The 27,352-nt window shown below is 37.1% G+C and overlaps 1 protein-coding gene across 24 annotated transcripts; it reads right to left on the bottom strand.

Annotated features, from left to right (window-relative positions):
- Positions 1-1,410: 1,410 nt before the first annotated feature.
- Positions 1,411-23,397, bottom strand: LOC114319406 (uncharacterized). 24 transcript variants are annotated; one of them, XR_014348789.1, is made up of 13 exons: positions 23,196-23,344; positions 22,709-22,761; positions 22,404-22,453; positions 22,209-22,248; positions 21,089-21,122; positions 20,655-20,857; positions 20,075-20,274; positions 17,722-18,355; positions 10,789-10,859; positions 2,960-3,121; positions 2,324-2,872; positions 2,150-2,238; positions 1,411-1,879 (listed from the first exon to the last, which is right to left on the bottom strand). XR_014348789.1 is itself a non-coding variant. In XM_082902111.1 (5 exons), the coding sequence occupies exons 1-5, from the start codon at positions 23,386-23,388 to the stop codon at positions 20,849-20,851; spliced, it is 339 nt and encodes a 112-aa protein (XP_082758237.1). In that variant the 5' UTR covers positions 23,389-23,397; the 3' UTR covers positions 20,654-20,848. The 24 variants fall into 24 exon arrangements, 1 of the variants encoding a protein (XP_082758237.1); XR_014348788.1 differs by lacking the exon at positions 21,089-21,122; XR_014348794.1 differs by lacking the exons at positions 20,655-20,857; positions 21,089-21,122.
- Between the last annotated feature and the right edge of the window lie 3,955 nt (positions 23,398-27,352).

Below are 27,352 nucleotides of genomic sequence, written 5' to 3'. Positions count from 1 at the left end.
TCTTCAATTTATCCATCAACCATATCTAAGGAGGGATGAAAAATGAGAGATTAAAGAATAGAGAGGTGTACGTTGAGAGAAAAAGTGAGAAAAGGGTTTTGAGAGAAAAACCGAGCCTGAGGGCCGAGTGATGTGAGAAACATATGTGAGATGGGGTGGGAAACATTACCTGTAATAGTAGTGGACTCCCCATAAATCTAGCCGTCTCCCGACGATGAAAAGTGTCCAAACCCATAAACGTTCAACTAGCGTCATGGCGATGCAGCTCTTGCCCTCTTTTAAGCCCTCGGCGACTTCAATCAAACGAGTGCTAAACCCTCCAGAGCCTGGAGCAAGCAAGAAATAAGACAACATGCACAAGCAAAGCGCATGTCGCCGATAACCCTGACAATGATGATCGTCGCGGTCACCGGCGTCAGAAAATCGACGAATCAAGCTTGGAATGTCCAGCTCTCTATCGTGAATCAATGACCGAGCGTCATGCAAAGTAAGGCCACATATCCGTCCCAGGGCTTGGACGTGGACGAACCGAAGCTGAGGCAAAATTTCTTCATCGCGCTCAGATTCCATTAAAGCTATGAAATCCTCGAAAGTGGGACACATCTCTTGTCCGCCAAAGCTAAAGACGCGTGTCATCGGATTCCAAAACCTCGCTGCGGCATGGAGGAATAGAAAACGCAGCGGAGTGTGACTCAACGTGAATAGTGCATTTATGCCGAAGCCTTGAAAATTCAGCTTTTCCGAGCCATCCAAATTGGCAATCCAATTTGTGAGATTTTGGACAAGAAATGCTTCCGTTTGGTGCAAAAACTGAGCTAAAATGGAGAAAACTATGAAGCTGGGGCTTTTGTAGAAGATAAGGTGTTGAGTGGAAGACAGGTGTCAGCATTCTGGAGGTGCTTGCCATTTTTGGGCGATCGGCCAAAAATAGTGCCGACCGACCATCTTTTTTGGCCGATCAGCTAGTAATGTTGGCCGATGGCCATTTCTTGTGGGCGATGGCCTCTTCCTTTGGCCAATGGCCTCTCCTCTTGTTCTCTGAGCTATCTATGTGTTGAATATGCTGAGAACTTGTGATTGGTTCCACTTCTAATGCCTTCTGGTGATGATTTTGCGAAGTCGCGCCTGTGTTACTTCAATTTGTTTATCGAGTTGTTGTACATTTGTTTATCGAGTTGTATTTTGTATTCTTTAAGTCTTTGTCTTGCTTATCGAGTTGTATTTACATTTGATTAGCTAGTCAAGTTCTTTGTTTTGCTTATCGAGTTGTTTTGTTGTTGGTTGGCTCACTACCTGATTAATGCAATTCGAGTGTTTAGTTTTCAAAACAAAGTTCAATCTCATTTACATTGTTCTGTAATGTGATACGATGCGATGCGATGCGATGCATAGAATGTACAAATGTAACACTTTTTCAACAAAAAAGAGCTGTTTAATTCCTTCATATAATCTTTTGCAAAAAGTACATAGTTTTGAAGAAAATAAAACCTGCCTGAGGTAGTACAATGTGCTTAAACTACCAGTAAAAAGAAAAATAAAGCAAAAAGAGAAAAGCAGCAAAATGTCTGGATCAGCATTAGTCGCCTCAACTGTGGGAGTCTGTCCTTGTCCTCTTCCTGGACGAAGGTCCAGGATCGCCGCCAGCTCTGCCGTCTGAGCACGAGCCCGAGCCACCTCCAGTCTCATCTTCAGACGACTCTACCTCTACATCAGACTCATCATCATCTGGGACAGGTGCTCACGAGCTACTCCCAGAGTGAGTACGCCCGGCTCTGCTGCGGTGGCGTACTGAGATCCCTCGGTTTACTCTCCCGGCTCCTTGGGCAGGCACCGGTGGTCCTGCTGGAGCACCCCCTACAGCCGGCACCTGGAACGGGGCCTGAAAAGAACAATTGGCAAACGCATCAGTTATGCTATGCAAAGTACAATGTATGGATGCCGTGAGCAGTATGAGTATAGTGTATGAATGCCGTGAGCAGCGTATGAGTACGATGTATAAATGCTGTGAGCAGTATATGAGTTGCAATGTATCAATGCCGTTAATGGTATGGGGATACAGTGTATCAAGTACCGTTTTGACAACGTGGTGCATCAGATCAGCATGGAACAGAATGTGCAAAGTTTCGGGATTGAGCTTGAAGGAACTTACCAAGATACCGTAGATGGTCAGTAGGTCTATGCTCCTTTGCAGCATCCCCATCACTGAGGCCGTTAGCTCTAGGTGTACTCAATCGAAGCCTGCGAAAGTGTTGAAGTCATTGGTATTCTGCAGGATATCAAATCAAATGAAATGACTGTATAGAATGCAAAGTATAATACATACCGGGGTTGAGCCTCGAACTCCGACGAACTCATGATCAGCCGGAGGAGGAGCGATGGGTATCTGGTAAGTCTCCCCACCCTGCCGTCGGCATGTCATGGTGGTGGGCAACTCTGGCCACTCCACTCTGCGTCCCCTCCAGGAACCACTTCGGTCACAGGCCTGAGTCGCCCTCCGTGCTCCTATTCCCCTTGCTGGCAATGCAGGCCTCTCTCTCTCATCTCGGCAAGTACTGGCTAGAGGCCGCATGAGATATGTCTGAATAAAGTCGGTGTAGTCGCCCTCCTCTTTGAAGAAGTCAGAGTCCCAACCGATCGTGTAATCGATCATCTCCTGCGGGGAGTATCTCACTATATGCCTTATATGCGAAGGAGGTGGCGTCGAGACTATCTGCTCTGGTAGGCCGAGGGTCTGATGCAGGAAGTGCTTGCCCAAATACCATGCCCGGCAGACCAGACCCTCCAGCAAAACCCTGAACCGGGCAGTCTCTCGAGCGCCTGTATACTGATCTCTCACTGCCTCAGGTAACGCAGCCCAGGGCTGCCAAGTGATCTGAAAATAACAAGATATACAGTTTGTATCTAATATTGAAAGTATAATGCAAAGCGAAGCTTAAATAAACTGTAATGTTTGAAATACCTCTGAGGTAGTAATGGTGTCGAAGTATCAGCCGAAGAACAGGAAAGACTCCCGCGGCCTCTGTTCGCACCTCATATCGTATCGATGAGAGTATAGGATAGTGGGGGGCGTCTCTACATCTGGCACTAGGGCAAGCCTTGGAAAGTAGGCATACACGCACAACTATAGAATGTAACAGGGCAAATATGAGTATGCTTATCAATAAGGCAGTATGCAGATAAAGCAGAAATCAGAGAATAATTTGCAGTGTATTGTGCAGTGTGTGAAGTGTATTGTACAGTGTGTGAAGTGTATTGTACAGTGTGTGCAGTGTACAACCAGTGTAAAGCAGATTGCGTGTGTGCAGTGTACAGCCAGTATAAAGCAGATTGCGTGTATGCAGTGTGTGTGGTGTACATATAGTGTAAAGTAGAATTGAAAAGCAGAAGGGGAGGTGTATCTCCTAGGCTTGCCAATAGCCTCTGAGCAGATGTCCGCTGCGGCGAGAGGATGAACTCATATATCCGTAAAGTGTGGCCAAGCCTGTGCTACCCCAATCGTAGCGCCGAATCCTGGTCACATCCACTAGCGCACTCAGCAGATAAAGGGCAACAGTGTTCGCCCAGTCGGTGAAGAGGGTGGTGCCTAGCAAAAACATAATGAAACCTCGAGCATACTACTCCACCTCCTCACGGGTCGTGGGCGCCTGAATTCGAAAATGGTCCTCGAACCAAGAATACCTCACGAACCTTGGCCAGGAGAGAGGTGGCCGAGCGCCAAGCAAGAACATCTGGGTAGCGTCTCACTCATCTATATCAGCGTCAAAGGGAATCGGATCGCCCCCCACTCCGATGTCGGTGAGCATGGAGAAGTCAAAGGAAGTCATCGTCATCTCCCCCGCTGCGGAAAGGTGAAAGGAATCGGTGGTGTTCCACCACCTCTCCACCAACGCACCAAGAAGGGGCCTACTCGCAGTAAGGTGTGAGAGTCCAATGCAGAAAATGCCGAAGCCGGCCTCGTCAACGATGTGGCGAACCTCGTCAGGAAACTCCATGTACCAACCTCGGGCAATGGTATTCCCATACCCCTGGAAGGCATGGGAATCTCCCTGTGTTCAAAGACAAACAAATGTGAAGCAGTATCAGAAATGCAATGTGTGTGCATGTGCTCGAGTTGACACAGATATCAAGTATGATTATGCTCAGGGTGAACTAGACACGTGATGTATCAGTGTGTTTGGGTTATTCAGTTAAAAAAACAGTGTTGGCTATTCGAGGCATGCGATCTACATTGCAGAAAGCAAAGAGGCAGGGTATACCTCAGAGGTGCCGTAAGAAAGATGCGACTTCGGCTCACGCAGCAGGAGGTCCTCTGGAGCGCCTCGCGCAAATCTCTTGAGCTGACGGATGCTATCAGGAGGTAGTATGTGTATCGCCGGCCAGTATGTCGCCGGGTTGAGCGGTTGAACACTCAGTGGCAAGAGCTTGGCCTCAGGGTCTGTATCCATCTCCGGGGGAGTCCCACGCTGTGGAATGTCGTCTGCCATCTCAAGAAGAGTGCAAAAAGGGCCGAGGGTGTGGAAAATGGGCAAAAATGCAAAAAGTCAACCCAAAAGTCAACCCTGAGGGGTGAAAAATGGGAGAAAAGGTCAGAGTGTGGGAAAAGGCACGAAAATTGAGGTAAACTCGGGGGAAACAAACCCCAAGTGGTGGAAATCGAGAATGTGGCACTGGAAACGTGTTTCGTTCGGTTCAAAGTGTGTAACACGAAGGGGGTTTCGCGAATCGAACGTCGCGGGAGGCTTGAAAATAAGGGAAAAGCTCGGATCTAAGGGTGGAGAATGACCTAGAGAGAGAGAGCAAAGATTTTCGGCAAGGGAAAGTGAGGAAATAGGGTTTGAGGCCCTATATTTAAAGACCCGAGGTGAATGGACAAAACTGCCCCGAAATTGCCATTTTTGGCCGATCGGCCAAATTGTTAGCCGATCGGCTAAATTGTTGGCCGATGAGCTAAATTGTTGGCCGATGAGCTCATTTTGTGGCCGATGGCCTCCCCTTGTGGTTGATGCACCTCCAATACCCTTGTTTGGGTCAGTTTTGTTGATTGGCACCATTATCCTTCAAGAAAGTGCAAGAGAGTACACTTTTGAAGCTTAACCGGCCTTCGTGTTGACCTCGAATAGTGTCTTCCATGTGCGGCACTCAATACGCGTGATGTGTATCATTTTCTTATCCTTTTGTATATTGCGAAATTCGAGAATTACTTTGTGTTGCATTACAATGTTTTGTCATGTTTGTAATAAGCACGCTTGTTATATGTCTTTTCACTCTTGCATTGAGCATGCCTCGTCTTGCTTTGAAGTTGCATCTCAACATCGTGAATACCATGTCTTTACCATGCTTCCATTGAACACATGCCTTTCTTTGTTGCCGCATTGATACACATTGTATGCGTTGTCGCGTATGCTTTACTTACATGTGTTTATGCACTCTTTCCTTGCATTGTTACACACATTGTATGCATTGTTGCGTATGCTTTGCTTACATGTGTTTATGCATCCTTTCCTTGCATTGTTACACACATTGTATGCGTTGTCGCGTATGCTTTACTTACATGTGTTTATGCACCATTTCCTTGCATTGTTATACATATTGTATGCGTTGTCGCGTATGCTTTACTTACATGTGTTTGTGCATCCCCTTACTCGCATTATTATGCGCACACTTAGGTTGCATTGTCATGCATCCCCCTCACTTGCGTTGTCACGCATGTTTTACTTGCATTGTCATGCACCCTTTCATTCGCATTGTTATGCGTCACACTTAGGTTGCGTTGTCATGCACCCCTCCGCATTGTTATGCGTCACACATAGGTTGCATTGTCATGCACCCCTTCACTTGCATTTTCACGCACTTTTCACTTGCATTGCTATGCATGTTTCTAACAATATTGTACCTGTTAAGTTTCTTTCTTTTGCAGGCACGATATTGTATGTACGGTTCATTTGAAGCTAGCGCGACCAAACGAGCCAGACGGGATTGTACGTACTCCGCGTGAGACGTAGCGAGAATTGTATAATTCTCTTACATCCTTTTTGCATGTAATGTAGTTTGATTCTTATTTGTTTGCTTAAACTGTTGCATGTTATGCTTCATTACAGCTCTCTTTGCATGATCATAAGTTATGTTCGGCATTGTGCATGTCATTTGCATCTTCCCCCTGCCTGCGGGCGCTCCGCTTCGTTATCTTGTATGCTTGTCTAAGTCTTCGGCCTCGTCAAAAATGGGTCGTCTCTGGGCTTTGACATTCACTCCTGTCACCTTATGACTTTCGAGTTCTGTCAAAGAGGGGCAACTGTAGACACCCCATTTTTGACCGTCCTCAAGACTTGGACGTCATCGTTCGAACACTCGACGATCATCCATGCTCATGTTCGTTTTGAGTTCCCAGAAGTCTCGGCTGTGCGCCTTGCCTCAGGATCTCTCAACTTGTCTGTTTTGTGTTTGGTTGTGGACCAAGGACTTGTGGTTTTGCTTATGAGGGAAGGGGGTGGCTTGTTGGCCATCCCTACAACCCATCGGCCAAGGCATGATGCCATCGGCCTTGTTTCCTTGCCATCGGCCATTAGTGTTGGCCGATCGGTACTCTTTTTGGTCGATCGGCCTTATTTTTGAGCCGAGACCTTTCCATCTGCCTTTTGCAGATATTTTCTGCCAGCTGTGACAACTGGTATGCACAATTCTCATCCTTCATACACGTGTATAGACGGATTGCATCAAGACTCAAGCTTGTTGAACAAGCTTATGAATTGAAATTCTATAAGAAGGGAGCCTCCCTCCCTTTCCAGAGGTTCTGAGAATTGCATACACAAGTTCTATATCTCTCTCTCTCTCTCTCTCTCTATATTTTACCTCACCCTCTTGTTTGGCCCTTGTTTGTGCTCAAAAGTGTAAATCCTTCACACTATTGCGCACAAACACCTACTAGAACACCATCCTTTTGTTGCTGAGGTGCTTGGGAGTTGGTTTTAGTGTTCTTGGACTGGTTTTGGTCAGAGAAGAGTACTGGAGTTGTGTTCTTGAAGGTGTTCTTCAAGGGTGAGATTCTAGCTTTTAATCCCCTATTTTGGCTTGAGCTTTTAGACCCACTTGCATATTATTTTAAGCTTAACTCTAAACTACAAAAATTTCTAATTTTTTATGCTTGTGATGTTTGTTTAAGGTCACTTTTTGGTTGGGGGTATTCTATCCCCTCTTAGGCCTTGTTTGGCCTTGTTTTGTGTCTTCCCTTTTGAGCTTTGGAACCATCTTGTTTTGATCTTCTCACCACTGAAATCCAGAGGATTTTTAGTGGTGGAGAAGTGGTTTTGGAGTCTTGAATAGGGGAGGGACACCCCCCTCTCCATGTGTCTTGTATGCTAGTATAAATGGCTTATAATAGTAGCATATTTACTTAGCATGTTTTGGCCCCATTTCAGCAAGTATTTGGTGTTACTTTAGCATGCTATACCTCTGTCTAAAGTTAGTTTGATAGCCTCTTACATGCATCATGCACTTGTAGTGTAATCCTCTCTATTGCCTTAACATGCACCTTGCATTTGGATCATCATTCTTGCATGTTTTGGCTTAACTCAAAGAAGCTTTTAGTCATGTTTTACCATGCTTGAGCTCTGTTTCATGTTGTTTTAGTCATGCATGCACTGTTTTGTATAGCCATGGTTCAATCTAGCTTGTTAGCTTTGAGTGTCCAAGTCATTAGCACGCATTGCTTAGACCATTTTCATGATTTGGCATCATTTCATATGTGATTTCAGTCCATGTAGTGTAACCATACACTTGTATTTGTCATCCTTTTAATGCTTTGAAGAGTTAGTGTTTTATGCCTTAAGAGTGGACCATTGTGCATGCCTCTATGCTTAGGCCTTTAGGATGCCATCTCAGTGGGTTTTGGGGCTTATTTTGACATGCCATAACTCTCTTTTTCATTGGTTAAGTCATGCCATGCTTGGTTGTAATAGGTGTAGTGTAACACCCCTTGTTAGCTTTGCATGCCTCATGCCTTTTGGACTTTTGTTCTAGTTTGTTTTGGCTTTGGTCCATGCATGTTTTAGACTCACTTTGGTATGCTTTAGGACTGTTTTGGTTCGCTTAGGCCATTTACTTCATGTTTTGCATAGCCTTGGTGTGAGTCCTTTTGCTATCTTCAAGCTTTGAGCTTTCTTGCATGCTAAACTTGTTTTGCTTGGTTGATTTGGCATCATTCCATGCTTAATTTCAAGGCCTATAGTATTGTCACATGTTCATACTTTTCACTCTTTAAGTTCTCTTAAGAGTTGGTATCTTCATGCCTTGTTTGTGAACCAAAGTGTATGCATGTTTGTATGTGCTTTTGTCTTCATTTTCATTGCATCTTGGCCACTGATTTGGGCATGGCTGAGGTCTGACCATTTTGGTTTAAGTCCATGTTTGCATGTTGTTGCATGTTGTTGCATGCTTACTAGTTTGCATTTTGTCATATGCTTGTTTAGATTGCATTGCATTTGGCATGCTTGTTACCTTAGCCTTGTGTACATGTTTGAGTCATATTGCATTTGGCATGCTTATGTTGCATTGCATAGCTTTTGCATGTTGCATGCATTGCATTGTGTTTAGTTTGGGGTGTCAAACCAAACACGAGGATCGAGGGACGTTTCGTACTTGAAGTGACGAAACGTGCCTCAATCCTCGGTCGTCGACACTCTTGATCCAACATGATAGAGTGTGAGGCATTTGTGTGTTTTGGTGCATTCATTCCATATTGATGTGTGCAATTCGGCCTCTTTGGCCATCATGCATTGAGATGCATGATTGATGGCTCGAGAGTCGAACACTAAACTCCTTTGAGTTCCAAACATGATAAGGGGTGTAGTTGCACAACATTATCTTGCAAATGTATTGCCATGCCCTTGTTTGTCCTCTGCTGCAGCAAAAGGAGCAGTTTGCAGGAAGAGATGGCCGATCAGCTATCTAAAGTGCCGATCGGCTAACAATTTTTGGCCGATAGCCTCATAAGTGGTCGATGGCCCTTATTCCTTGGCTGATGACATTACCATTTGGCCGATGGCCTCTCAGAGTGTCCATGGGGTGGTTCAGAGGCATCACAGAAGCTGGAATAGTTTTTAGAGGAGCATAAGTGTGCAAATAGAGGCAACATGGGGCATGGCAACGAATTTCCAAGCGAAGCTGATCGAGCATGCATTTGTCCTTCCTCTTGAGGCCACTTTAACTGTTTTGTAACTTAATTAATTTGCTTAATTAGTTAAGAGTTTTGTAATAATTAATTAGCTAGGATAGTTGATTAATTAGTTGGTTTGTATTATTTATTTGGACCCTCCGTCGAGAGGGTGAATTTTGTAATAAGTGTGCGTGAGTGTGTGAATGTCTTCCAACCCCACGTCTTTCTCCCTTTTACTTACCTGCTTTCAGTGGTTAGTTCTAGGTCATGTTTCAATTAGCATTCCTATGCTCACATGTTTGCATCCTTTAATTTGTATTGCATGCACCGGGCTCGGCGCATCATACTAACCACATTGTATTTCACTTCCTACTTGAATACATGATTATCAAGTTGCATTTCATATGTCATCTTAGAATAGCCGAGCCTATCTTAGTTGTATTTTGCATGTGTTGCATTAGCCATCTTAACATAGCTAGGATCATGCATTGATTACTAACTAGCTATTGTTTTGGCTTGGAGTACTAGGTAAGTGTTTATGCTTTAGCATCCTGCATGCGTGTTAGTGTTGCCATGATAGCATGCTTGCCATGAGGCTAACTGCTTAAGTGTTTAACTGCCTGAATGCCTATGGGTGAAGGTTAGATTACTTGAATTGGAAGAATTCATTGAAATGTGTGTTTTAAGCCCATTTTGCGAAGTGGCAAAATCATGTTTTCTAAGCCCACTCAAGGGTGGAAAATTCACGTCTTAGCCTACTTGCGAGTAGCACCTTCAAACCATTTTCAAACAAACAAACATGAGATGTTTTGTTCCAACTTAGGCGATCTAGTCCATACTTGTGTGTTGTGCGCATCACATAGTAATTCTAGCTAATAACCGGAATAAGAACACATGTGTTTTCAAAAACAAGATATCATGTTAGTAAAGGCCGATCTTTGATGGGGCGAGTGGGGGTGCTCTTTGCATGACCTTCCCCTCTCGTACCCAAGTTCCCGAGCCGAGGCAACTTTGGTGATGACGGACACGTGGCCTTAGGCACGAGTCAGGGTTTCCTAAATTCCCCCGAAATAAAATATTTAGGTGGCGACTCTGTATCTGGAAAAGCCGTCCATGTTTGACACTTCTTTATAAAATCAGTTTTCCAAAATGATTTGCTGGATTTGGACTCTTTGGTGATTTATCGGTCTTGCATTGCACTTTGCAAGATTAGATTCAGAACCATGACATTTGAGTCTGAACTGTAGCAACCCAATGAACAAAATGATTTTGCGTCGTTTCGCGCGCGGAGCTCGGGACGTTCGGGCACGTCTACAGAAGGTGCCACCCCTACTTTCTCTAGTGGGTTCTCTAATGGATCACCCCTCATATGGGGTGATGAATATATCCAACACAATTCATTGCCTATGTAATTTGTTTCAAGTAGAAAATTTGATATGCTTTTTCTTTCTGCAACTCATGTTGGGTGACATTGTAATTTCTGTTGAGACAGTTGCAAGGCAAGCAGTTATTGATGAGATACGGATCCTCCTGGTTGGTTTAACAATGTCTAAGTTAATATACTCATGAATCATAATCACATACCTATATTGTTCACTCTAATACTTGTCTAGTTGTCATGAAATAAGTGGGAGTACCTGTTTTCCTTGCATTGCATTCCTCTTTCGATAGTTTGAGATTCAGTTACTCTCTGGTTCTTACTAATCTCCTGAATAGAGCAGATATTGATATTGTAAGAATGAAATTTTAAATAATCAAATTGCAGGTAATAAAATGGTCAAATGCTCTGACTACTTAAGAAAATATCCTGGTTTGTAACTTGTTAAGACAAAGCATCTTGTTGGTGTAATTAGTTACACTACACCAATATCAAGATATTTAAGACGGTGGGGCATATGCTGTTGGTTTGACGATATTTTGAAAACCAACCTCCTATGAGAAACCCCCTTCCACCTTCTAGAGAGAGAAAAAGAACTACCATTTTTTCGTTGCATAGGTCTAATGGTGCTGTCATTTGTAATGTGTTACCTCATGTCTTATGTGGAATGATAAAATTGTGATTTGCTTGTAATTTTAGTATAATAGTCACAGATAAGTGAAAAAATACAAAAATAAATTGGAAAAAAAAAGTGTGTCTGTTTTCAGTTTATAATAAACTTTTTATGCCTAGAAATTAATTATCCTAAACAGAGAACTGTAATTTTTGTAATTCCTTGCAGGTACATGGGGTACATCTATTGGGATTTGATCATGAGATTAGTGATGAAGCTAAAGCAGAAATGGAGGAGGAAGAGGAACTGCCTTCGAAAAGTCTTGGGTGGAAGGGGAAAGGATTAATTCAGAGTGCAAATGATGCTGAAAGCAATTAAAATCCTTATATAGATAATCTAGATGGTAATTTCATTGTTATCAATTCTAACCTTACAACCTCCTTTGCCAAAAAAGCTTCCTCTTGGATAGCTACATTCTTTATCCATTTTGAAGCTATATTTGCATGTGTGAGATTGCAGAGAGAATCTTACATATGAATTGTTAAAAGATAGGAAGAAAGAAGGCAAACTTTGATTTTACAAACCAAAGTTTAGCTATATCTTCTGTGATATGGATAGTGAGACCACTCTGAAATGTCTTTGTTATTAATGTTCTTTGGATCTTTTTCTTTTTCCTATATTCATTTCTTATTCAAATACAAAGGCACACTACTGAACAGTCAAAGCCAAGTTTCTTCAACAACTGCAAAAGCTTTGAGAGAGGCCTTGTTGAGGGGTGTCAAAGTGGTGATAGCCACTCGTAAGGTTAAGAACAAATGAGAGTTACCCAACTTTTTTCACTCATTGTTATGTTTTTCATTCGGCTAGATAGTGTTTCTTGGTTGATACATATTCTTTTTATCCATTGGTTAATTTAATTTTTGGGAACAGACTTGCCCTGTTGTCATAAATGTTTTAAAAATGGTAAACTTGGCAGGAAAAGACGACATTATTTCGGAGTTTTCCCCTGGAGTCTTCTTACAGGTCTTTTTCTTCCCCTTTATTCTGTTCATATTTTGCTTGTTTGATGTAGGATAAATGCTACATGTTCTCTTATGGTCTCTGAAACCATAGGTATGTCATAATACATTTTTAGTATAAAGGCAGGTTGGTAAAAGAGTAATCTCAGGGAGTATGAGAGCTGTATGTACTAAAGGTTCTATAGGTTGCTTTATGGAATAAGGATGCAATTATGCACTTTAAAATACTTAGCAAAATTTCAAAAAATAGGACAGTTTGCTCGAGCGAAGCTTTGGTCGCTCAAGTGGACCTTTTGGTCTGCAAAAGTAATGGATGCTGAAAATCTAGGCTCGAGCCAACTTTTTGGTCGCTCGAGCCAAGGTTCAAAACAAAGTGTGGTCGCTCAAGCTGTCATTTGGTCGCTTGAGCCAACAACCAAACTCTGCAAAACTTCTGAGAGCTCGCAAAGTGCACTCGAGCGAAGCTTTGTTCGCTTAAGTGATGCGACCAAATTCTGAAAATTCTAGAATTCAGTTCTATGTTCAAAACCCAACTTCAAAGCTTCAAACTTGTTCATTTGTGCCACAACTTGTAGAAAACACTTAGAAGTTTACTCAAAAACATGAATGAAAGATCAATTCGCAAAATCAAGGCCCAAAACCATGACAATTCTTTCAAAACATGCCCTAAGTTTCATGTTATATATATGCATGCAATGATTTGAAATATTTGTTTCCAAAACATGGACAATTGAAGTAATAAGGGTAAAGCCTTGTTGAATTCTTAAAGCTTATCAAGTATACGCCCATGCATGTGTGGTATAAGATAAAATTCAACTCAAAAATGAAAATTCATGCATGCAATTTACCCATTTCTTCCATGGTTGACATGATATGTCCCTATTACATGTTTTTGAACCTTTAAATTGCATGATTTCAACTTGTATGTGGTTTATATTCAAGAATTGAGGTTAAATTCCATACCTAATGCTTGAGTTTAGTTGTTGGTGGCTTAGATTCCTCAATTCTCCTCTCAAATCTTTACAATTCTCTTATCTTCAAGTTGATTCAACTTCTCTCTCTCTCTCTCTCTCTCACACACACACACACATTTTTGCTTCAAGAAGATGATGAAAATGTGTTTCTCTAAACTCATATTAGCCTTATACAAGCTTAATTAGCATTTACTAATTAAGAATGATTAAAACTAATCAATCTAACTTAATTTAATCAATTTATTCTAATTATTTAGTTCCAAATCAAATTCTAATTGAACTTACCATAATATTGTAAAAATTCTAAATTATGCATTGACCTAGTCAATTTCATGTTCGAATGCCGATGAAGCCTCCAATTTTCGTATCGAAACATAATTCTAAATAGATAATCCTGCGACAGACAGATAGAAACACGAACAACACATAAAATGCACAATTAACTCATAATTTCATCTTAAACACTTATTAGGCATTCTTAATTAAGGGTTATTAGCTAATTATGGATTGAGGTTGTCACAGTCTTCCCCCCTTAAAGAGTTTGGTCCTCCGAACTTTAAGTTACCTTCATTTCAGAAGAACATAGAGTCTAACGAGAATAGCTCAAGATATCTTTTCATCATATCTTCTTCAGCTTCCCAAGTTGCATATGTCCCTCCGTGCTGTTGCCAATCAACTTTCACTAATGGGATTTCTTTATTTCTTAATTGTTTGATCTGGGGGTGGACAATTTAGATTGGTTGTTCCTCATATGTATAGTCATCTTTCAGAAGCACATGAGTCAGCTCAATAACATGTAGCGAATCCCTTAGATAATCCTGAAGCATTAAGATATGGAAAACATTATGCATATGCTCCATGACTAGAGATAAGGCCACTTGATAGGTCACCGAATTGATCTTCTCAATAATTTTGTACGGACCAACATATCAGGGTGCTAACTTCCCCTTTGTCCCAAACCGTGTCTATCTTTTCATTGGAGTCACCTTGATAAACACATTCTCTCTTTCTTCTTCTGACATATGCATAACTTTTCTAACGACTTTGTGCAGTTTTCAACAGTTGCTGTATCAACTTTACTTTCTCAATCATCTCTTGTACAAGTTTAAGTCCCAATAACGATCTATCACCAACTTTGGCCCAACAAATTGGTGATCGACATTTCTTCCATACAGAGCTTCATAAAGAGGAGCCATACTTATACTTGAGTGGTAACTGTTGTTGTACACAAACTCAGCCAGTGGCAAATAAGTTTCCCAGTTTCCTTGGAAATCCAGAATGCAAATCCTTAACATATCCTCCAAAGTATGTATAGTTCTTTCTGATTGACTGTCTGTCTATGGATGATATGCACTGTTGAGTCTTAACTCAGTTCCTAAGGCTTGTTGCAAACTTTGCCAGAATCTTGAAATGAACTTGGAATCTCTGTCAGACACTATAAATATTGGCATTCCATGCAATCTTACATTCTTATCAATATAGATATTAGCCAATTTATCTGCATTATAAAAAGTCTTAATAGGTAAAAAGTGAGCACACTTAGTCAAACGATCAACAATAACCTAGATATAATCCATACCTTTAGAAGAACAAGGTAGTCCCACAATGAAGTGCATCGTGATATGCTCTCATTTCCATTCCGGTATTGGAAATGGCTAAAGCAATCTCGTGGGTCGTTGATGTTCGCCTTTCACTTATTGGCAATGTAAACATTTGGCTACAGAGTCAGCAATACACTTTTTCATTCCAAGCCACTAGAAATTTTGTTTAAGGTCTTGGTACATCTTCGTGTTTCTCGAATGTATAGAAAATTTAGAATTGTGGGCTTCATTCATGATACATTTTCTTAATTCAGAATGGTTCGGCACACAAAATCTACCTTGAAATTTCAACACATTACTCTTAAACACAAATCTCGGTTTTGATTTTGAGTCAATTTCTTCAACAATCTTTTTCAAAAACTCACCTTCTAACTGATTTTCTTTAATCTCTTTAATCATTGCTGGTTGTGCATAAATGACAGCTAAGGTTCCACCTCGCTCTCGTAAAACAATCTCAATTTCATTTCTTTCTAAATCACATAACAACTCTTTTTGACCGGTGAGTAAACAAGCCAAATTCCCTATTGCCTTTCTACTCAAAGGATCTTCAACGATATTCGCCTTTCCCTGATGATATAAGATTTACAGATCATAATCTTTCATTAGTTCCAACCTCCTTCTTTGTCTCATATTTAGTTCTTTTTGAATGAAGACGTATTTCAAACTTTTGTAATCAGTGTACACCTCACAAGTCGTCCCATATAAATAGTGTTGCCAGATTTTCAAAGAAAACACCACAGTTGCAAGTTCTAGATTATGGGTCGGATAGTTCTTCTCATGAGGTTAGAGTTGTTGGGACGCATACGCTATTACCCTTCCATTTTGCATTAACACACACCCCAAACTTTATATGTGGCATCACTGTAGATTGTGAACCCATCTGTACTAGAAGGCAAAGTCAAAATTGGTGCAATTATTAATCTGGTCTTTAACTCTTGGAAGGCCGATTCTCTTTGATCATTCCACTCAAAAGGTACACCTTTCTATTTCAGTTGGGTGAGTGGCAAAGCAAGTTTGGAGAAGTTTTTCACAAATCTTCTGTAATAACCGGCAAGTCCTAGAAAACTTCAGACTTCAGTCACTGTAATAGATCTAGGCCAATTCACAATAGTCTTAATCTTCTGTGGGTCAACGGATATGTCATCCTTGTTAATCACATGCCCCAGGAAGGTTACACTGTTAATCCATAATTCACATTTGGACAATTTTGCATATACCTTTTTCTCTCTCAATGTTTGCAAAACAGTTCTCAGATGGATTTCATGCTCTTCCTTGCTTTTAGAGTCAATCAGAATATCATATATGAACACAACAACAAATTCGTTAAGAAGCGGTTTAAAGACTAGTCGTTAGATCCATGAAGGCAGCCGGTGGGTTAGTTACCCTAAACAGCATTACTAAAAACTCATAGTGCCTTATATCTAGTTCGGAATACGATTTTCTCTATATCCTCTACTTTAACTTTTAACTAATGCCCCTTAAAGTTGGTCAAACAAATCATCTATACAAGGCAACGGATATTTGTTCTTCACAATCACTTTCTTCAACTCATAGTAATCTATACATAGTCTCCAAGTCCCGTCCTTCTTTTTGACAAACAAAACTGGAGCATTTTAAGGTGAAGTGCCCGGTCAGATACATTTCTTGTCGAACAATTCTTGCAGTTGAATTTTCAATTCTTTCAATTCAGTTGTTGACATTGTATATGAGATTTTAGAAATTGGTTGTGTTCTAGGTATTACTTCAATGGTGAACTCAATTTCCCTATGAATCAAGTCTCCGGGTAGTTCATTAGGAAAAACATCAGGAAATTCACTAACTATAGGGATATTTTCCACATTAACACTCTCTGTAGTCACATTCAAAACACAACACAACACAACACAAATAACCCCTCACAACTACAAAATCATAAATAGATCACACTTTTTATGTGTGATGTATGTTATTTAATCACACGTTTTAAATTGTGTCAAAGTGTGATCTTTGGGAGTGTGATTCAAAAGTCATTTTTAATTACACGTTTTGAGTTTCATTAAAAGATAATTTCATCACACTTTATACGTGTGATAATAAATATTTAGATCACACTTTTTACATGTGATAATAAACATTTAGATCACACTTTTTATGTGTGATGTATAACTAATAAAACCTGTGATAATAAACACTTAGATCACATATTTTAAGCGTGATTAATATCTAATAAAAAATGTGATTAATAATGAAATAAAATCACACGTTATATGCATTTCTCATCACAGTTAATGCGTGTGATAAAAAAAAGAGATTCGACATAGTTGAAGAATAATCAATATTATTTTTGTACGCATTTGAAGAATGTAATACACACTATGTACTATCCTTTGAATCAAAAACATATATTGAATAGAATAAAGTCATATATTTCATAAATAAAAATTGAATATTCAAAAGAATATGCAAAGGAATTAATAAAAAAAAAATTTAACTGTGATTATATATATTAAAAAAATGAAAAAACTTGAAGTACAAAGTCCTTGAATTCTTTGACCATATTTTGCATCTCTCAAAGCAATTTTCTGACTTGAAAAATGAAAACACAAATTAATTCATAGGCAAAATTTGCCTCTTCCTTAGAAATAATTTTGGGCTAAAGGCAAAATAAAGGCAAGAAATTCACAAAGATATGTGTTTGGATCAAAATAATTGAGATAATGTGGTTATTATATTTTATGCACTTTGACTATAAAATAATTTTTGGGTAGTGGTACATGTGACTTTTATAATAAAAATTGGATAGCCTTTGATTATAGATATCCCAATCCACATTAAAAAATAATCTAACTAGAACAAGAGATATCCCAAAATCTTCAAAGGTTGGCTAGTTATCCATCCAAATATAATAATAAAGAAGGTCATCCAACCACAAATGAAAATGAATGAATCAGCTAGGCAACTCCAACACAATTAAGGTCAATATCAAATGAGACTAAAATTACATACCTATATAGTTGTGGACCGTTGCCATGAAAGCCAGTACGGATTGACTTGATTGATTCCTTACCAGAGAAAAGATAGGTAATCAAGATTGTTAAGCTATCTACACAACTCTGAAAGGGAAGAAGTCTTTCAACAAGCAGAGATTCACTCCTAAAGCTGAAAAGAAAGCATTTTTCCATCTTTATTTTCCTATCATAGCTCCGCACACACACTCACATAAGGAATGAGTCTGGTACGGACACCACCACATGATTGCTTTCATCCTGACTCCTTGCTCGTTCTATACTGCTTATTTTGCTCCTTTAATTGGATTACGGGGGTATGGCAGCATATGTCTCTCACACTGTATGATGCAAAGTTAGGATCCAAAAGGCATCTAAGCCCCTAAGAAAGGCTTAGAACTTCATTGAAAGATGTTATACGATCCCCTAAAAGAAAGGGGGTGGTCTATTTGCTTGTTTTATTACTTCATTCATGGGGACTGATATGAACAAGAAGGTAGAAATCAGAATTCTACGAAAACCCATCAATTAGCAATGAGGAGGATAGGTTTTCGTGTTTTCAAACCCGTTCATTCCTTTAGTGATACCACTGGATGACTGTAAGCAAGCTTAAAACACCAAAAGGCCTTACACCACTACATAAGAAATAGAAAGGTAAGAAATTGCATTAAAAATAAGCATCTTCAAGAGCCAAGATCAAACCCATGGTATACAGAAAATAATAGATAAGGAAAAGAAAAAAAGTGCATGTACACACTTGGCAACAAAAGCAGGTAAGGGAATGAAAAGAAAATAGCACTCCAAAAATTTAGAGCTCTCAACACTTGACCCACAACAATGGACTTACTTAACAAAAGTACCATCATATTTAAGTACCTGCATATAAAAACTTAGAATAAAAATATGGTAACTCACATCACTAAACCCACAGCCTTACACACTCACACATATACCTAAACTAGTGGTGTAGGCGTTGTGCTTCGCATGATTAGCCTTGCCCATGATTAAAAAAAAAAAAAAAATTTGAAGTGTTAAAGTTCTACAAGTTTCAGAATATTTTGTGTGTAAAGTAATGTTCACTTATAGGAAAGCCAATAGTATAGTATGGACCATTTCTTATTAAAAATGCTTCATGCAAACAGAAGCTTAAAAGCAAAGAAATATGAATCCATGGAAATAGAAGATACCAAAATAGCAAATTGAACATGGTAAAAGTTAACACAAGTGGAAAAAGAAAAAGAGAGAAACAAAAATGAATTTTTTAAACAACATAGATAGAAACTCATGGACATAGACGATACCCAAAGACCACAAAGACTACAAATTTTCTCGTTGCTAGCTCATGCTCAAAAGTAAAAAGATAAACTGCTAGCTTTTCTGGCTGCTAGCTCATGCTCAAGTGCAGAAAGATAAATTGCTAGTCCTGAAATACCAGCTCCCAAATTCGAGAACCACTTTCCAAACACACAACAAGTTGACTTGGATTTCACATCATTGAATGAAACTTGGGAGGGATGTTCTACAAGGACAAGCAAAAAAGAAGCAGCAGTATTTTTATTTAACATCTTAATTGAAAAAGAAAAATATAAAAATTGAGTAACAAGAGTAAAGTATTAATAGCGTAAAAGAAAAGAAAATTCAAGAACGATAATGCGGAAGAAATGTGCACTTAAAGTAACAAGAGTAAAGTATTAAAATATCAGGTTCATGAATGATTTGTGACGTTGTCGTAATATATACTAAGAATGCCTGGACTTTGTTAACTTTAGTTAGGAAATAATATTCACCTTCTTTATGTATTTTCTTTTCTTTTTGAGTAAGGGTATCAACATAAAAAACTCTTAGGCTACCTTTTCTTAAAAGGATATGTGCATGCCCATAATCGTTGTTGTCTGAATATAGATGAACCTACAAATTTTAAATTTCATGACTATTTTATTCCTATCAAGACCTAACCATTAGACAAGAATACAGAACAATAAAAATGAAAAGAAAATCGTATCAGAGTAGAAAAACTCTGAGGCACATTTAACATTATCTGAGAATTTATAGTCATGTCAAAATCAAATTAATCCACTATTTCATTTTCCCCATGATCAAATGTGGATTAAGATATTGTCCCAATCATTACAATTTTTATTTTTATTTTTTTCACTTTCTTCAAGTCTATAGCATTGCAAGAGCTTAAAGAGTATGCGAGACAAAAATATTTCATTTTTTTTTTTTTGAAGAAACAAATCTTTCAAATCACATTAATCAAAGACACATAGGAAACAAAGATTGAAAATTTGTATCACTAACTTAGACATACATGAAACTCAACAAAGAAAAAAAGGGAAAAGGCAGAGAGCAACCTGTAACTTTGACACCATGTCGTGTTGAGAGAATTGGTTTTGCTCTACTGCTGGTTTTCATTTGAATAATTGGAAGAATCTGAATCATTCCCATCATCTTGGCTGTTGTTAAATTCATTCTACTCAACTTTATCTTCACTCTTAATATAAAAACTCTGTAACATCAAATTCTTCTTCTTCTCCTTCTCCTTCTGGGTGTCCTAAACATTGACATATTAATTAAAACTTTGATCTTTGTTAAGAAGTTTAATATAGAAATTGTGAACATATTAAATTAAAAAAAAATTGTTTTCTAAAACCTTTGTGGATTTAGATATTATCAAATGTGGATTTAGATATTATCTCAATCATTACAATTTTTATTTTTTCACTTTCTTCAAGTCTATAGCATTGCAAGAGCTTAAAGTGTATGCAAGACAAAAATATTTCATCATTTATGTTTTTTTTTTCCTTGAAGAAACAAATCTTTCAAATCACATTAATCAAAGAAACATAGGAAACAGAGATTGAAAATATGTGTCACTAACTTAGACATACGTGAAACTCAACAAAGAAAAAAAGAGAAAAGGCAGAGAGCAACCTGTAACTTTGACGCCATGTCGTGTTGAGAGAATTGGTTTTGCTCTACTGCTGGTTTTCATTTGAATAATTGGAAGAATCTAAATCATTCCCATCATCTTGGACTCTGTTAAATTCATTCTACTCAACTTTTTATTCACTCTCAATGTAAAAACTCTGGTCTAACATCGAATTCTTCTTTTTCTTCTTGTCCTTCTAGGTGTCCTAAACATTGACATATTAATCAAAACTTGGATCTTTGTAAAGAAGTTTAATATAGAAATTGTGAACATATTAAATAAAAAAAAAATTGTTTTCTAAAACCTTTGACTATACGATTTTGACCATTTGTATCTAGTATTCAAATCCAAATCAATCAACAGAAGAAAGTGAAATAAAAGTTGAAATTCAAAATACATACTTTTTATATAGTTATGTTAGTCTAAATCCCACTACCTCACTTTTGGAAGTTTTTCTTGACTGGAGTATCCTGTTATAATCATGTAAGTCGTCAAAACAAAGAAAAGAATCATATTTGGATACATAGTTAGATGCAAACACACACAAACATATATATATATATATATATATAAGATAACAATAAAATTAAATATTGGTAAATAAAATGCGCCTTTAAACATAAAATTATCTGCTAAAATAATGCAATGATTAAAAGCGATATCCGAATCGCCATTTAGAAAATTACATGTTGGACGTTGATTCATTTAGAATAAGCAAAAATAAAAAGTAAAAAAAAATTGACATGAAGACATCTGGCAAAGACCAATAGAGATGTGTGTAAATATACATATACATGTGAAGTTTGCAAAAAAATAAAAAATGCAATTGAGAATGTAGAATCGTGATGGCCTAACAAACAACTCTTTTGAATCATTGCATTTCCTAGATCTAATTTTCAAACCTTCAACAAAACTTTTGTTTCCTTCCTCGTTCCTTCTTGGTTGTTGGCTTTCATCTGCTATTTTCTAGTAACTTTTGATATATCCAGTGTAGAAAGAGAGGATATATCAAACTTTTGAATTTTTGTTTTTAAATACCACAAACCCAAAATGTTGAACAATGGGTAGAGAGTTACCTTCAAAGAAAGAAGAGTTCATTGTTGTTATTCAATAACTCTGACCACCATAGTACCAGCAAAACTCTTAACTTTTCTTAAAATAAATAAACAAACTAAATGATGAGCTAATGCAATCATCAATATTCATTCTCTTTGAACTATCCATGAAAAGATTCCCATTGCTGTAGATATCGTAGCATAGAGGACTTCAACCCATTTTTTTCTTCTCTATAAATTTTGTCATAAAAATAATGAGTTCCAACACTACCCAACCAAACACCACCAATTTAACATACTGCTCACAAAATCCAAACTAAACTAAAACAATTATTAATATAAATAAAAAGGAATTTGAGATAGAGCAAAAATTCCAACGATAGTATTAAAAACCACAGGAAACAAATGTGAATGAAGAATTTATAGTTATTTAACATTTAAAATGTGTAAACCAATAAAAATAAGAGTAAGCATGAGAAATGAATAGAAGATGTTTCTTACCTAAAATAAAAAATAGTCATTCCAACACCAAAAGCATCACCTATTTACACCAACATAAGAGAAAACATAGCATAGTTTTAAAGAGATTAAAAAAATACACCCAAATACCGTATAATACACCCAAAAATAAATAAAATCTATAGAGAAGAAATAGATCAGAAGAAGCTTAAGAAATTAAGGGAGAACATTTCTTACCTAAACAAAAGAAAAGTATTCCTTCCAACACCATGAATCAAATAATCACCCTTTCACTCAGAAAATCATAAGAAAATTATAAACATAAGAAACATGAATCATAAAAAAAATTATAAGAAAATTAGAAACATGAATCACATTTATTAATAAGATGATGAGCCATGAATCACAATGGAATGGAAACCACCCACAGAATCACAATGGAAAAATTAACCACTACTTAATAATAAAATTTATGAACTAAAGTTAATTAGAGAAACTCCTATTAACTATAGTTCCTAGTTAAAGTTAGAAACAGAACCAACCTCATTTTTGTTTGATGTCCCTTTTTTCTTGCCTTTTAATGTATTAGAAGCCCCTGAAACCCATTAAAGAGAAACCCATAAAACTCATTTCATAGAAAGAGACCCATTTCACAACTGTTTCATAGAAATCATTAGGAATGCTTTTTGTGAAGAAGCATGATCACGCCTAACATTCATTAAGTGAAGAATATTAGGCATGAGAGCACTCAAATTACAAGTATTCACAAAGCATGAGGACCAAAGTCCAAAAAATAGAGTTCTCATGTCCAATACAATTTGACAGAGTGCTAATAACTAATATCCGAAATCAAAGATGAAACCATTTGATAAACCGATTTCAGATTCAGAAAATAGAAATAGAAACTATCTAGGAAACCCATTTCAAAGAAATCACACCATTTCATAACTGAAATCAAATCAGTTTGAAACTATTTCACTCATAGAAACCCATTTTAGAAAATAGAAAGTGAAATGGAAGTTTCATTACCTGTATGGAAATGGTGTGATGGTAGTGATACACTGGTCCAACGAGACAGAAATGGGGTAAGCTGAGGTAGCGACCCACAAAAAAAAAAAAAAAAGGGATAAAACCCTAGATAAGTCTCTCTGTATCTTATTTTCTTGCATTTTCTTCTCTCTAGACTGTTACTGTCTGTCATCATTATTTCCAAGGCGCTCATGTGCGTGCGACTAGGAAGCACAGATATGGATATAGTGATACGGGGATACAGATACAACGATACGTCAAAATCTAAAAAAATATGATATAGGTATGGCGGGGATACGTTCATAAAAAAATATTTTTATAATTTTAATAATGTATTATGCATGAAAATAAAACTTAAAGTAAATTAATAAATAAAGAGATGGATTTCTATTAACCTAAAAGTCTTCAAACATTCATAAAACATCCAAAACTAAAAGTAAAAGCAAAGGAAAATTAAACATCATCCTTGCATGCCAACACCAAAAAAAGAATGAGAGCAGAGAGAATAAACGTGAGAGAGTGAGAGAGTGAGAAAGCGAGAGAGAAGTGAGAGAGACAATACAGATACATCAATTTGACGAATTTTATTACTTTAACTCTCACTATATTCCTCTTATCAAAGAACTAAACAAAATATTATAAGTAATATGTAACTTCGAGTATCTGATACTTCAAAATTAATTAAGAAGTATCCGATATTTTTAAGAAGTGTTCGATACGTATCCGCAAGTATCCAAGGAGTATTGGTATCCAATAAGTATCTGATACGGATATGTCTCCTTTTTTGAAGTATCCGTGCTTCATAGGCATGCAAAAAAGCAAGCGAGAGAGTATTTTTGAGTAAGAGAGAGAGAAAAAGAGAGGCCATTCCAGAGACCAGAGTGATAGTGGTTTCAGATATGGTAGACTAAGAAAACTGAATTAAGGCTAATGAATTAGAAAGAGAGACAAAGAGAATTGGAAAGGAAGAGTCATGTTGTGATTCAATATATATATATATATATAATGACACTTAATTAAAAAGTGACATAAAAAATATATATAATCACATTTTAATTAGAAGGTGTGATTACAAAAATATATATATATATATATATATAAACACACTTAATGAAAAAGTGATACAAAAAATCATAACTTTAGCACCTTCTACAATGTGCACTTTCTACAAGGGCATATGATATGCACTTATTGTGTGGTGTATATTGTGCCATGTCATAAAAAGTAACCTATTAAACAGGTCATTAAATAGGTTACATGACAGAATTATAACTTTATTTAAAAATCATAACAGTTACTACAATGAATCATAACAATGTCATAATATACACTATGGTGTCATAATAAAGACACTATCAATCATAACAATATGACAACGACTCATAACAAATGTAGTTATTTCCAACAAATTATTGTAACATTTGAATTGTAACATTTTTTTTATTATGATTCACCGTAACAAGTCATAACTTTTTGTAGTACAAATCATAACTTTTACTAATGAATCATAACCATAACACAATGACTATAACTTTTTTTCCACAATCATAATGACATTAACAAAACATCATAACTTTTACTAATGAATCATAACATAGCACGTTGATTGTAATTTTGTCTCTAAAATCATAACAATATTAACAAAACATCATAACTTTTAAAATTTTAAACACAATTAATTGTGTAATCAATTGGTATGGCATATTAGAGTAAATGGAAAATCATAATTGATTGAAAAATTGATTGGTTTCAAAGACCACAATTGATTATACAATCGATTAGCAGCCCGATTTTGAACAATCACAATTGATTGTACAATCCATTAGAATATAAGGGAGATTCAAATATCACAACCGATTGTACAATTGATTGAAGGGATTCTTGATATAATAAACATAATTGATTCAATAATCAATTAGTTTTCATAAGGCACACTAAACCAACTAATTCCCAACTTATTCATAGTTCCCAATCAACTAGTAAAAGCCTAATCATTACTATCAATTTAGTCAATATTCGAATAGTAACTGATCAGTTCATTCATCGCCATTTTTATATAATTATGTTGTTGTGTTGCCATTCTCAAACATTATCACTAACAAAAATGCATGACACTCCAACTATGTTTCTCACTCTACGATTCTCTCTCTCTCTCTCTATATATATATATATATACCTAAAATGTTGTTGCTATGACTATCTCATCGACTCTCACTCTTTCTTTCCTTGTCGTTATTAGTGAATTAGACAACAACGTTATTGTTACCAACTTCAATTAATCATGCCCTCTGATCTATTGAAACACAGCCATCATCATCAACTTAGACCACTATAATAGCATTGTTGCCGCTACTAGTGTCATGTTGTCGTCATGTCCAAATGATGACGTCGACTATAAATCACTTCGACACATTTATAACTCTAGTACATACCAATATTAGTCCTTGCCTAATATTTTGTAGTTGGTCACTACCTTTTTACTGTCACTTCTTTTTAAAAACAATAAATTGTATTTTCATTCTTAGATATATATTGTTTGTCATTGTACCCACCTTAGTCTCCATATTATTTGTCTTTTCTTATTTTTGGTCCAATTTGCTAACTTATGAGGGTAACTGTAGAATTTTAAAAATTAACTTTCCTACTTTGATCACTTAGAATACTTTGTTTTCCCATTTCAAAATAGATAGGTCATGGCAAGCGATAAATGAAAGTGTTCTATGATGGAGGATTGCATGTTGAGGTGGTCTATAACGGAGGTTTTCGTACAAATGAAGGTGAACTTGACCCATGCTACATTTTCCGTCAAAAAGTATAACATTTGTTACAATTTGGACCAAAGTGAAAAGAATATTATAGTTTCACGACCAAAGTGAGAAAGTATTCATAGCTAAGCGAGGTGAAGGTGTAATTTACCATTTTACAAAATGTAAACCATGCCCTAATTTGTGAAGAAATTGTTGACGTAATTAATATCATAATAATTAATATTTATTATTAGAAAATATGCTAACATAATTTAATATGAAGATTTAACAATTTTAATAAAGGTAAAAGAGGAAATATCATTTTGTCTCTTATACTATCACTGAAAAAATAATTTAACCTCTATTGTTTTATAATAATATTAATTTTACACCGAGTTTATTTGATTTTGGATTAATTTTACTCTCGCTATTAGCTTCTATTTATAATCCAACAAAAGTTGCTAACATGGCAATGAAATTCGAATTTTCATTTTACCCTCCACACTATCTATGAAATATCAATTAGACCTCCAAACTTCATTTTATTCAGAGAACTAATTGATATTTTGGGTGCCACGTGAGCAGCTTCTAGTTGATTATAGACTGTGATTGATGGTGTAGTAAAATTGATGCAAAATCGAATAGTTTATATATAAAGTAGATATTATTAAGAGAACAGTGGTTGGATTGTTTTTTGAGTTATAGTTTGAGGGAAAAATGATATTTTCTCAAAGTGAAATTTCAATAAATTCTTTTTTGAAAAAAAATATAGTTTGAGGAAAATAAAAAATAAAAAGATATTCATAAATTTGCATTTTTAACAAGTACTCTAGGCTCTGGAAGGCTAGAAGGAAAAATAAACATTGATAACTGTGGGAGCCGAATAATAGGGGACTCAGAAGGGCCGAGTACATATTAACTAAATCAGGATATTTATTATATTCGCCTCTACGTTCTAGGTGCCGAGTATCTTAATCAGCCATAACGCCAGCTAAACCGGGAGGGGGGGCGATTAGAAGTTGGAATACAACTAAAGGAAGGTTGAATGAATAAACACACGACAGATTAAGAGTGGGCCCTACCCTGAGGACCAGGAATGTATATAATAGAAGAATAGCAACCAAAGAGAGGCATGTGAGAAAAAGTAAGTTTAACTTGAGATATAAGTAACTAAGAGAGTATACACTAACTTATTCGTCGGAATGCTAATTCCGGTACCCCCGACCGGAGTGTTCATTCATTTTCAGGTGACTAGCTGAGGATTACAAGCGTCTTACAGGATTTAAAGAGTATTTCCAAACCGCTTTTCCACAATTGGCGCCGTCTGTGGGAATACTCAACTACATCCATGGCGGGCGTAACGGAAGATCCTCTGATAGTTGCTGATGAAACTACATCGAGAGATGACCT

The sequence above is a fragment of the Camellia sinensis genome, chromosome 13, assembly GCF_055761805.1.
Source record: "Camellia sinensis isolate YWXY chromosome 13, ASM5576180v1, whole genome shotgun sequence".
In the NCBI taxonomy this organism is placed as follows: Eukaryota; Viridiplantae; Streptophyta; class Magnoliopsida; order Ericales; family Theaceae; genus Camellia; species Camellia sinensis.
Note: the sequence above shows the minus strand (reverse complement) of the source record. Positions and strands in the feature narration are given on the sequence as shown.

Coding starts and splice junctions, on each gene's coding strand:
- LOC114319406 (XM_082902111.1), bottom strand. CDS start 23,388: ATGAGCGCCTTGGAAATAATGATGACAGACAGTAACAGTCTAGAGAGA. Junction 22,762..23,195: donor ATCACACCATTTCCATACAG/GTAATGAAACTT, acceptor AATGGGTTTCAG/GGGCTTCTAATACATTAAAA. Junction 21,123..22,403: donor AATACTTTTCTTTTGTTTAG/GTAAGAAATGTT, acceptor TGATTATAACAG/GATACTCCAGTCAAGAAAAA.